Source organism: Protopterus annectens, chromosome 9.part0, assembly GCF_019279795.1.
Source record: "Protopterus annectens isolate FY-2018-M chromosome 9.part0, PAN1.0, whole genome shotgun sequence".
Taxonomy (NCBI): Eukaryota; Metazoa; Chordata; order Ceratodontiformes; family Protopteridae; genus Protopterus; species Protopterus annectens.
In genome coordinates, this window is record NC_056743.1 from 163625863 (window position 1) to 163639244 (window position 13382).

The 13382-nt window shown below is 39.6% G+C and overlaps 1 protein-coding gene across 1 annotated transcript in view; it reads right to left on the reverse strand.

The window, feature by feature from the left end:
• Positions 1-202: 202 nt before the first annotated feature.
• Positions 203-13382, reverse strand: part of LOC122810504 — a 947661-nt gene continuing 934481 nt past the window's right edge. Inside the window, exon 10 of the mRNA XM_044082086.1 lies at positions 203-891. Within this exon, the coding sequence (XP_043938021.1) occupies positions 581-891 (311 nt within the window). The 3' untranslated portion in view covers positions 203-580. The remainder of the gene's footprint in view (positions 892-13382) is intronic.

The window sequence follows — 13382 nt, forward strand, 5'->3', positions numbered from 1 at the left end:
ACCTGTAAGATTGGCCATGCTAACAGCTGCACCACTGTGGTACCTACAACCATACTTCTCAACTGTCCCTGATTTTGACTCAGATTTTAGCTATGTGCCTCTTAATCCCTCCTAAAACTGATGATTTTTGGAGAAAAGATGGTGAATTACACTTAATAAATAATGACAATAATTGGAGTTATATACTTCTTTTTCTTGAGAAAATGCATATTAATTCACATTATCTTAATGTGTGAATGTCTCAAGTTAATAGCACTGACATTTTAAGTGTCACCAACTGTCCCTGATTATTTCTCCATTTGTCCCTGATTATTTCTCCATTTGTCTCAGATTCTGATGAAATTTGTCCCTGATTGGTTGAGAAGTATGCAACCAATACACTTCTTGTAGACAAGTGTAAAAATGGGGCCTGTTTTTCTTTGGTGCACATCTAAATCATAACCATTTCTGTAAATGCAATGTAATTAATCAACATTATTATCCGAAGTTCAAAAAAGGTGTGCATTGATCTAACTTGAGCTTTGTGTTTACTATAGCAATCTTCTTTGATGCAATGTAGTTTTCTTAATGGATTCTTGCCTTAGGAGAACTGTATTGTTTTTTCCTTCTCTATTATACCAGTCTTTATGTGATAAATTGCACAGGTATAGGTAATTTCCATTTTTGCATCATTGCATACATCGTGGAATTTCGAAACTGCAGAATAAAGTCCATTTCTGTTCATTTTTATTTCTTCTTCTGGACACATTTTAGATTTCTCCAAGTCTTTACACCAAACAAATCTTATTTCATCTGGAGAAAAATTAGATGCAGTACAAGAGAGGGTAATTTTCTCTCCCCTCTTGGGGTGTGGTTTATCACAAGTTATATCTGAGACACTGGGAACGACAGCTGGAATACAAAATAAAACAAATTATAATTGGAAGAACTACTTTGCAGGAATAATGTTATGGTGTCATTCAGTGAAATATCTAGCATGTCTTTACATAAACTACATTGAATCCAGACTGAAAATTAATAGCAGTAATAATATATATATATATATATATATATATATATATATATATATATATATATATATATATATATATACATATATATGTAGCACTTAGTACATTACCTGGTAAACACATCATATGTTATTCGACATTAAAAGGACTGTACACAATTAACTTCTTGTTAAATCTCATACATCTAATTACTGCCCTCCTCAGCTGGTCGGCCAGCTAGGCCTCTGCTGAAGGTAATGGCTGAGAACATCTTGTGGATCTTCTCATCAGCACAACACTTTCAGTCTTCCTGCCTCCAACACACAGGGGCAGAACTGTAGTAAGGTCATTAGATGGCACTCTGGGTAATGTCCCCACTTCATGCCTCCACCCTCAAACTGACAACTAAAACAGTCTTCAAAGTTGAAGACCAAAAAAAGACTTCAGCTTCATTCTTCAAGTCAAGGAGGAAAAATCCAGCCATGTGCTCCCAGTTTTACCTACATTACATTTAAGCAAGCACAGGCATGCAAGACATGTCCAAGTATGAATTTCACATTAGAAATTTAACAGAGTTACAGAACTATTCATCTCCTAGTTGTATTGAACAGTTGGTTAAAACTGGTGTGAAAGTCTGCGACTAAGTATCCACTGATCCACTGCAGATGGCCTTGCTCAAATAAAAAGATACCATATCAACACGTGCAAGAGGATCATCTTTGATGGGAATTATGGTTAGTTTTAGTCTCTTAACCAATCACCATTTGACACACTATTCTCAGAAGACCCTATACTCAGAGGTGCACGTTCACTGCTGGGATATTTTGTGATGTCAGATTTAATCTATAAAACTTCACCTAACTTCTAAGCACACTAATTTGACTTCAGCAGCTACTGGTCTCTCTTCCTACAAATCAGTAAATAATAATAAAGATAACATGCTAACAAGTAATATACAACAGCATACCTATTTATCTGAACATCTTACTTGACAATTACTGGAGTTGGATTAAGTTCCAAGCAATGACCACCAGGATGGAAACAGCAGGAAGGCATCCCAAGGAACAAGTTCAAAACCTTGAGTTCCAAACAAAAAAGTACCAAAAGAAGGGGAGCCTGACTACATGAGACATGGCCAAGACAGCAATACTTGCTAAAGATTTGCATCAAAGACCAGCTGGCCAAGGCACGTCTACAACTGAAGCATTCTTGAAACATGTTGTTTGGGCAGCCATTTTCCTAGTAGAGTACATATTTGACTGCAGTATTTTCCAGTGGGTGCTTAGCTACCCGATGGCAATGCAGTTTAAAATACAGTTCAAAGCATCTATATGGCAACTGCAACTATTCCATTCCTGGAACAAAGTAGATGAAAAAGAAGTTATGTTCTTACCATAACTTTCCATCTGTGTTGTTGATCTTCATTCATTCTTGACTGTTAAGGTCACTGTTCTGACTCTCGGAACCAACTTGGCCGTTATATTAAGCTCGTGCCAGCCAGAAACTCTCAAGCCAAGGCTACCCATACTGCAAAAAGATGGAAGCTTTGTCTGAGCAACAACCTTACTAGGATAAAGTCAGGTACCACAGAAAAGGAACTCAGTATACCCTTGCAGTTCAAAAAATAAGCTGGTTTAATGGCAGTTTGAAAAGCATTTTCGTCTTATTTAGTTTGACTTCATCAGATACATAAAGCTTCAATTAAACCCACACACACACACATATATATGTATATATATATATATATATATATATATATATATATATATATATATACCTCAAAATACTCCACCAATTAAAATAACCAATACCTACCTCCCATATCAATCTTCATGGTTTCTCTCGAACCATCAACTCCACAACCAGAATAAACAAACCAAGCAAAAAAGAGAGCACCTTAGATTGGATTCTTATCAATAAACATCACCAAACCTATAAGGTAGGAACCTTACCTGATGATGTAAGCGATCACTCATTGACCTATATTATCAGGCAAAAGAATGACAATTTGAACCCCCCCAGATATAAAAACTCACAGAATACCAAACACTTTAACCTTACGCAATTGAGCCGAGTCCATGTGACTGGAACCCTCTAAAAAGACTTCCACTTGAAGAGGCTGTTAAATACTTTAACTCTAAATTCTTAACTACCCTAGACATGCACCTAAGCGTTCCATTAGAATCAAGTCAAAACCAGCCCCTTGGCTCTCAAAAGAAATAAGACAAAACATCCTAATCAGGAACAAATCTTGGGCTAAGTGGTGTGCCACCAAAAATATCTCAGACCAGCAAACTTTTAGGCAACTGAGAAATACAACAAAAAAGCTGTACTCACAGACAAAAATAACTTTTATTGCAAACTGCAACAAACCCACCAAAATACTCCACAAAAGTTCCGGACAAGTATCAATAGACTTCTTTAACCAGGGCACTCCAGTACTCCAGCTCCACTAGGGTCTAGTCTTAACTCTCCCCAGCAAACTGCCAATGCCTTCAATACCTTCTTCACAGAAGCTATACAATCTCTATCCAGTCAACTATCCCCAGATAGCTCAAGCCTCTCTACCTCCAATTCTAGCGCTCTCCCTTCTTTCCAACTACAACCCATCTCTACTACCTGCATCTTTAAACTTCTCCTAAAACTTAAGCCATGTACTCCTTCTGCTGACCAGATACCATCTGAATATCTACAAAAAGCTGCAAAAGCTGTAGCCTATCCTATATCTATCCTTATTAACAGGACCATTAATGAGGGAACTATCCCAGCCATCTGGAAATTCTCTCACATTATACCCCTACACGAAGGTGGTAACTCATATGAATATTCTAACTATAGACCCATAGCCCTTCTATCACCCTTAGATAAAATCATGGAAAAATGCATTCATCGTCAGCTACTAGAACATTTAATTCAATACAATATACTAGCTAATAGCCAGCATGGTTTTAGACCATTTCACAATACCACCACTGCCCTCTTATCCTTCACTGATTCCATTAACAGAAACCGTAATAATAAAATCATCTCTTCAGCATTCTTCAATGATCTTTCTAAAGCCTTTGATATGGTAAACCACCCTTTGCTTATAAATATTCTCAAATCCCTTTCTCTTGACACTCAGGCTGTACAATGGTTCAATTCCTACCTCAGTAATAGACAGCAGGCAGTGCTTTGGGAGAACATATCACACCTACCAGTCACCCTTTGAGTCCCTTAGGGCTCCATTCTAGGTCCTCTCTTGTTCTCACTATTTATCAATGATCTATACTTAGTAATTCCCCAAGCTACCTGTATTCAATATGTTGACGATTCAACAATCATGTGCTCAGCCAATTCCTCTTCTGAACTGCAATCCCTGACTCAGATGGTATTCAATACTGTGGAGACATGGTTCTTAAAATGTTGTCTCCTCTTGAATCCCCCCCCCAAAAAAAAACAAGCTCCTACTCTTTATTCCTTCTAGCAAGTCCTCCCCTGTAGATTTCTCAGTAATATCTAACATTGGTACCCTCATATCCCCAGACTCCAGAACCAAACTCTTAGGAATTACAATAGATAATAACCTTACCTTTGATAGCCATATTAACAACACTATAAAAACAGTAAATAGAAAAATGGCTCCCTATACAGGATTAAATACTTCCTGACTCCTATAGCCAGAACCACAATTACCCATTCCCATCTAATTTCACCTCTTCTTTACGCCTCACCCATATACACTAATTTGAAAAAAAAAAAAAAAGAATCTTCTCAAGTTAGTTAACTCCTACAACAACATTGCCAGATTTGCCTCTGGGAATCCCTTTAGAACTCACCATTGTCAGAATCTAAAACAGCTCGGTTGGCTAGAACTACAAAACCAACTCCATCTTACCCAGCTTACCATTGCCCATACAATCCTACATCAACCTAATAACACTCCTATCCTCTCTAACCTCATCATCCCCTACAAAAATCTTATACATTACGCTCTTCAAGCAAACTACTAGTTAGTATAATCAAGGCCAACAACTTGGCAGGGGATTCCCTGTTCTCAAACACTGCTGGAAACGTTTGGAACCTACTACCTAATAAACTCACTTCACTCATCTCCGTACCCCTCTTTAAACAAAATCTCAAAAGACACCTCAAATCTCATTGGCTATGCCCCTGCAGTAACCCTGACTAATTCTATGCCCTCTTCACTAATATTTTTACAAGATCCTACTTTGTTTGATTAAGTTATCTCTTCTCACTACCTCTTGACTGTAGAAATCATAATCATAGAAACCTATAGGAGCTACCTATGAACATTAAGTATTATCTACTGCAAATTATTTCTTGTATCATACTGTTAAAACAGTTGTTTTACCCTGTATGCCATTTCTTGTAATATTTTTTTCATTTTTCTATGTTACTACTACATTTAGTGCTGTTTATAATCCTTATTATCTTGTTTAGATTTAGAACTGCTTTCTTATTTTTAGTGTTTCTAGTGGAGCTTTTCTCCCCGGGCCTCTACTGTAAATGGATGTATATCCAGCTAGACTAGCCTGGTTAACAAATATAAAATAACGAATGCAAAAATAAATAAATAAATTCTCAATTTTCCTGCTTAATTATGACCAAAATGTGACTTGCAAAGTGCCTTATGCATTAAAACATTAAAAGTACACAAAGAATGAATTACACACTATAAAAGCATAAATAAGCTCTTAAAGGTGACAGTATAAAATGGTGACAGCACAAAAAAACATAATATTTCACAGCTTAACATATTTAACTAAATAAAATGTTTAATTCTGTTAAAATTTGCTACTTAATGGAGTGCATGTTAAAACTTTAAAATGTATTTACTCCCTCTAGTTGCTCTTTTGTAAAACAACATTTAATATGAATGAACAGAACACAATTTCTTCTTTCAAAGCTTAGCAGCTTTTAATTTTAATAAGGGGGCTATGGAGGTATAAGTCATTGAGTCCTGGTGGGCTGGTGTCTTCCAAAATCAACTGCCACCATAGCTCCCTATATTCAATCTTTTCCACCCATAGCCGCCCTCTAATTTCCTTCTTTATCTGTTCAAGTACAAAGAAAGAATAATAAGCTCTGTGACATATTAATGTATGTTTATAAACAGCATTAGACTCTTTTTTTAGTCTGGATATCGTAAAGATGCTCATAGATCCTTCTCCTCAATTTTCTCTCCGTCTTTCCGACGTAGGATTCACATTCCCCACACAGAGCTAGGTAAATCAGTCCATTAGATTCACAATTATAAAACTGTGCACTTTCTATCCATTTATTCCTACTTGATAAGAATATTCTTTCTTTCTTTGATATGTAAATACACTGACTGCATCTTCCACATTTATATGTTCCCTTCCTTTTCTTATCACCACTTCCACTTTTGTGAGCATTCTCTAGTAAACACTTTACATTTTGGGAGTTTCTGTAAACCACTTTAAGGGGTTGGTTGCTACATTCCCCTAAGTCAGTAAAACTAAGAAACTTTTCCCATTCGCTTTCGATTACCTTTCTCATATGTTCTGCACAGGCATTAAACTCTAAAACTAATCCCTTACCAAAATTTCCTTCCTCTGTAACTGTACGCCCTAGCAGAATCTCCTCTGTTACACCTAATACAGGTTTAAATTTTGACTTTCTACCAACTGCAACCTCTCTTTTAACTTCTGCAATACGGCTGTCAGGATACCCTCTAGCTCTAAAGAGAAGTTCAAGTAGGTTGCTTTCTTCTTCATAATCTACTTCTTCTGATACCATTCTGCTTGCTCAGACAGTGTCCTTTAATATTTTTCTTGTAATGGGCAAGATGCGCACTATTAAAATGGAGAAAGGAATTAGAAAATGTTTTCTTTCTATAAAGCTTTGAACAAAACTCAGTCTCTTTCTGAAAAAGTTCTATATCTAAGAACTGCAACTTTTCATTGCTAGCATTATATGTGAACTTTTAAAAAAGATGTTGCATTATTTAAATAACATAAAAACTCATCTGAAATTTCTACACTCCCCCTTCCATAAAATGCCTATGTCATCAAGGAATTTCCTATAGAAGTTCCACTGGCTTGCATACTTGGACCCTAAAACAAATTTCTCCTCCCACCTAGCTAAAATCAAGTTTCCATAGGTCGGAGCGCAGGCTGTCCCTATTGCCACTCCTTGTATTTGCTGGTAGAACTCACCATTAAAATATATAAAATTGTATCTTAATACCAAATCAATTCAATTCAAGCATACTACCTGCTCATTTCTAGTGAGTTCTCCATCTTCAAAGATTATTTCTTCCAACATTTTCATCCCTTCATTATGTAGGATGCTGGAAAACAAATTGACATCTATTGTTACAAATTTTATTTCATCACTCCATAATTCATCCTTTACGTCCCTTAGGAACCCCCACGAATCCCTCAATATCTGTCTTCTCTTTAGCCACAACTTTTTAAGCTTAGCGTCAACAAATTTTGCCAAAGGCAAAGTCTTAGACCCATCTGCTGACACTATGGGACTGAGCGGGGGGTCCATCTCATCCTTATGGACTTTAGAGATTCCAAATATTGATGGTATTTTAGGTTTTGTTACTTTCAAATAATTGTACGTTTTTTGGTCAATCAGACCTTCCAACATCATGTTGTCTAAAACCACATCTATCTTCCTGTAGGCCATATTAATCTCATTTAACGACACACTAGAATACTTACTGGTGTCATTTAAAATTGTATTCATCTTCCCTTCGTAATTAATTAAATCCATTATTACTATCCCCCCACCTTTATTGGGTTTCATAACCCTTACTTCCTTATTCCCCCTCAGTTCATCAAACACATTCCGTTCTTCTCTACTTACATTTGCCTTGTATTTAACCTTCTTATATTCCTCTCTGAATCTATTTTCTACCACTTTTTCGAAATTCTTTCACTGAGGGTGGGTGGGGGGGTTATATGTACTCTTCTTGGTACATGTAGTGGTTACATTATTCTTTTCTGGCAACATTAGACCCAAGTTTACTTTTCTAATAAAAATTTTAAGGTCCATAAGAACTTTCGCCAAGTCCCCTTTCTTTAGGGGAATGAATTTTAAACCTTTTGCTAAAAGACTAAAATGTTCACTTGTTAAAACAATATTGCTAAAAGTATAAACAGTAAAACCATCCCTAGTGAATTTATACTCATTGCCAGCTTCTCTTATAATATACCCTGTTAAGCCATGGACCTGGGGGGGTCAGGGGTAATATCAGTCATGAATACCTCATTCTCCCCCTCCTCCCCCCATTCTCCCCCTCTCCAGTGAAACTTTTGCTGCTGATAATTTGTGTTACCTTTATTTTTCAACCTTTCTGATCTTCTCAATGTGGGATATTCTGAAAAATCATCCTGATCACCCACATTATTACTAATATGTGCCCCCTCTTGAATATCACCCCCCCACTGCTCATTTTCATAACTAAAATGTCACCCCTCCTTTCTTCTGTTCACTCTAGCTAATGGGTAGTTTGTATGATTTTTACATTCATTAATATCCCTTTCAAGTTTCTTTAACTTTCTGTGTATAAGTTCATTACATTTTTCATTAATGCCTACCCTAATATTGTAATAGTTGTTATTTTCATAGGTTCACAGGTAGGTACTAGGCTATCTGCCCGAGGGCATTTATAAGCCAAGCCAGAGTGGGTCGGCTTTCGCCGCCCCATTGATTAATTAATTGATCCTCTGTCAAGCAGAGCCAATGAAGTGATCCCAGGAGTGTATTTTCTGTTACCCATCCACGCGTCAAGGTTTCTCTTGAAGAGTGTTAGTGAGGGGCTCTGCTTGATGTAATTTGGAATTTTGTTCCAAAGCATGGGGAGTCTCTGTGACAGGAATCTATCCCTCCAGCATGTTCTATTTACTGCTGTGATGAGGTATAGCTCACTAGAGCGAGTGGCTCGAAGTGACTTGGATTTCTTTAGGTGGAGCATGTCCATCAGTTCTGAGTTGGACATGGATTTGTAAGTCAGGCAGAGATCACCTCTGAGTAAGCAGTATGCCACTGAGTACAGCCGGAGTTTTTTTCAGTCAGGCTGCATAGGACATATGTTTGAGGCCAGTAATCCTCTTGGTGAGGTACTTTTGTGGTCTTTCCAGCTGTTGGAAGTGTCTTGTGAGGTACACCCCAAATGGGGCATTGTACTCTATGATGGGTCTAATGAGTGACGAGTAGAGGGGCACTATAACCTCTTTATTTCTAGATGTGAACCCTTTAGTAATTAGATGGGCCACATAGAAGGATTTCTTAACTACTTTGGCAATATGATTGTCAAAGGAGAGATTACTATCTACCTGGGTCCCCAGATCTCTTATTACCTCTTCTGTAGTAAGGGGGCTGCCACTTATGTGATAATTCGTGGGTGTTTTGTTTTTCCCAAATGGGATGACTATGCATTTTTTGGCATTTAGCTTGAGGCCATGACTATGACACCAGGTGTCTGTCTCAGTAAGGCCCTTTTGGAGAACGTCCATGTCAGCCGGAGAGTCAATTATGGCTCCCAGTTTGCAGTGATCAGCAAACTTGGTTAGCCATAGTCCTCCTGTGTTTGCCTGTACTTTTGAGAAGTATATGCCGAACAGTAGGGGTCGCAGGACCGAGCCTTGCGGGGCACCACTTTTGACTGTTTTAGAGTTAGAGCTGGAGCCCGCTATTCTTACTGTGTGAGTTCTGTCTGTAAGCCAGTTGGCAACCTAGGGGTTTATGTTCAGGCTGGTGAGTTTTTCTGTAATACCCGAGAGGGGAATGGTGTTGAAAGCCTTGGCGAGGTCAAGGTAGGCTATGTGAACCACCTTTCCCTCGTCTATGGCCTTGGTGACTGTCTCGAAGAAGTCAACCTGGTTTAGTAGGCATGATCTGCCCTTAACAAAGCCAAACTGAATCGGGTCAAGTGTTTGGAGGTTCCCAATGTCTTTGTTAACGAGTTCCATGATGATGCGCGCCATAGCCTTGCAGACCAGGCTAGTCAGGCTTATGGGGCGATAGTTACCAGGGTCAGTTGTGGCCCCTCCTTTGTGGAGAGGAATAACTGTTGCTGTGTGCCATTCTATGGGCACATAGCCTGTGGACAGGCTGAGGTTGAACAGCGTGTTTAGGTGGGGGTGGGGGGGGGTTAGTTCATTGTGTAGTTCGTGCAAGACACAGCCTGGGACACCATCTGGTCCCACTGACGCTGTGTTTTTTGGCTTTTGAAAGGGCTGTTTTTACCTGTGTGTCTGTGATTTTTGGGGCACTGCACTTTTTCGGTATTGTTGTGGGCCCTTTTGGAGGCGAGAGGGGGGTGAAGTTTGCAATGAATCTATCTGCCAGGATGTTGGCAATATCAGTAGGTTCAGTATATTTTGTACTAGTTCAGTGCTTATCTGTGAGTTGCCACTTAGATTCTTAACATAGCTAAAGAAGGCTTTGTGTTTATCTTTTGAATTCTTGGCTATTTTTCTTTCGAAGTTGGCCTTGGATGATTTCATGAGGGACCTTAGTTTCTTACTGACACTGATCAGGGATGTCTTTTCCTTCTTGGGATTTGTTTTTCTCAACTAGTTTCCTCCTTCTATTGTATAGCCTGTTTAATGCAGGGGTCCACCAAACTGGTTTCCTTCTCTTAGAGGAGTGAGTCTTGGTTTTGCTAGGGATGGCACAATCCATGCATCCTTGTAGATGCTCATAGAGTGCATTAGTAAAGGATTCTGCATCTTGGGCATCGTTATCCTTTAGCGTGGGGGCTGTGAAACTTACCACCTCTGTCTTAAGTAAGGTGAAGTTTGCTTTAGAAAAGTTTTCTACTGTGGTTTCCTTAGTTGAGGTGGTGGTGGGGTGTGGACATCCAGAGTGATTAGTTTATGGTCTGATCTAACCAGTGACAGGTTGACCTCCGGTGTGGAGCACCTGTCGCCCATGTTGGTGATGACCAGGTCCAATATGTTTTCACCTCTGGTAGGGGAGTTTACCAGCTGATCCAGGGTGTTTGAGTTGATGAATTCCAGGAAGCGCTGGGCCTGGTTGTTTGTACTTGAATAGTTTTCCCAGTGAATAGTAGGGTAATTGAAATCGCCCAATATCAGGGTGTTCGGTACGACCTTCATGTTTTCCAGTATCTCCAGGAAGGAGGAGCGGTGGTCCTGGGTCATGAAGGGTGATCTGTAGCAGGCCACAATTTGCATTGCAGATTTGCACGATGTTAGTTGCACATGGATGATCTCAAAGGTATCATGCTGCGCCACTAACCTGGAGGTGTAGGTATCCTTGATGAATATGGATACACCCCCCTCCTTTTGTGTTTCGGTCCGTGTTCTGTGGATGAAACGTATGGTATGAGTTGTAGCCGGTAGTGCTGGGGTGCTCTCTGGAGCTTTGAACCAAGTTTCAGTTACTGCACAGATGTCGACGTTCTCCATACTTAGGAGTGCTTCGAGCACGTGCATTTTGAGATTTAAACTCCTGGCATTGAGTAGCATAACCCTCAGTTTTTTGTTAATTGTGCTGTTTATGGAGGTGGGTTTGACTTTTGAGCCTTGCCTAAAAAAGGCACTATGGGGGCAGCAAGAGCCTTGGCCAGTACTTGAAAGCCTAGGGGTAACAGGTGCAAGCCGTCTCTTGCAAAGCAACGCGGCTTGTCGAGCATGTCATCCCAGGCTGACAAGACACTGGATCCCCTTTGAATGACACCAGAAGCTTAGCCAATTGTTGAAATTGATCATTTTTTCTTTATACTGAGGTATCATTCTTGGTGAGATCAGGATGCTACTCAGGGTCAGGGTCATGCCAGCCTGGGCTGCATGATCTGAGAGCTCTTCCATGTCTCTTTTCATGTAGTCCAGGGAGGTACGTCTCAGGTCATTCACACCAACATGAACAATGACAGAGTCATATTGGTACTTGTTCTGGAGTGACCTGAGTGCTTGTGTTATGTGGCAGATTCTGGCTCCCGACAGGCAGCTAACAGTAACCTTCTGTTTGTCCAGCCTAGTGGGTGGGACATCAGTGTGCCTGACTATAGAGTCACCTATTACTAGTGTGTTAGGTATGTTATTTCGCCTTAAGGGCTGTGATTGTGCGGCACACAGATTTTGTGTTTTATGTGTTGTCTGGTTTGTGACGGGAAGTGCAGGTTGTTTGGGTGTCTGTTTTGGAGGTCTCTGATGCTTTTGCGGGTTTTTATTTAGAGCCTCTGAGTATAATTTTGTGTATTTATGTGTATTTTTTGCCAGTGCTGCTTTAGTAGGTCTGTGTGCAGCTGGAGGTGTGGTGCAAGTGTTAACATTCTCCTCTTGACTGTTTGTTCCAGTCTTGGGTGGAGACAGCTTAGCTTCCAGTTTGGCTGTATAACTGCCACATATGTTTGTGTTTTGTGGTAGGAGGACAGGGTTGTCTGTGTACATGAGGCAGTTGTATCATTGCCTCAGGATACCCAGATTCACCAGCTGGACTGGAGAGTGCACCTGAAGTTGCCCTTTGGTCATGCCTGAAGTAGGGTGAGCTGCTTAGTCACTTGGTTGGTGCGGGGTGAATAAAGAGCCTTGCCCTGCTGGGCAATCAGTGTCAGGGTATATTAGTGCTTTCTATTAGGTCTGAGCAAGTGCTGGACTGTAAGATGCTTTTTGAGTGCTTAGGATGAGAGTTAGACTAGTTTCAAGGAAAAAACTGAAGAGGAGACTTAGTGGAGCCGGGAATAATTTAACCGTAGCTAACCGGCACTGCCCGGTGCGCAAAACCATGCAAACACAGTTTTTATAGTAGGGAAATGAACGACAGAGAAATTAGCCCAAAATGGCCAATAAACTACTAATTTCTGGGTTGGAACCTCTCCTCCAGGGACAGATAGGTTGCTCAAAGCTCCCCTCTCTCACAGGTGAACAGAGAAACTTCCTACTATCCAAGTAAGGGATGGGCAACTCAGAAACTAGAATCACAGCCCTGAATTCAGCACTAGCCTGAAAACTGGACTATACTAGCTTAGAAAGGTGGGAAACAAGGAATGTTTTTGTTTTTTTTTGAAAAAATAAGGAAAAAACAGTAAAAAATACACTTAAAACAGCTTTAAATGACTAGAAACGATCAGAAAAGGCCATCACACTTTAATGTGTAGCCTACAACAGTTAAACAAATTATTTAAACAAAAAACTTTTTAAAAGTGCAGGCAGTCAAATAAGTACAATATGTGAAAAAACAAGCTTTTAAATCACAATAAATGCTGGAAAATCTGTGTTTAGGCGGAAAACAGTTAAGTACAGCAAGAAAGTACAGAAAACTGATAATCACTCCAAAGTCTCTCTTCTAAGCTAGAAGGCTTGTATCAGTTTAAGGCTTTCTAGTGCTACCCAGTAGGTTAGTTACAGGAAAGATGAGAAACAAGCGCAGATGTGGTCTTTTAAA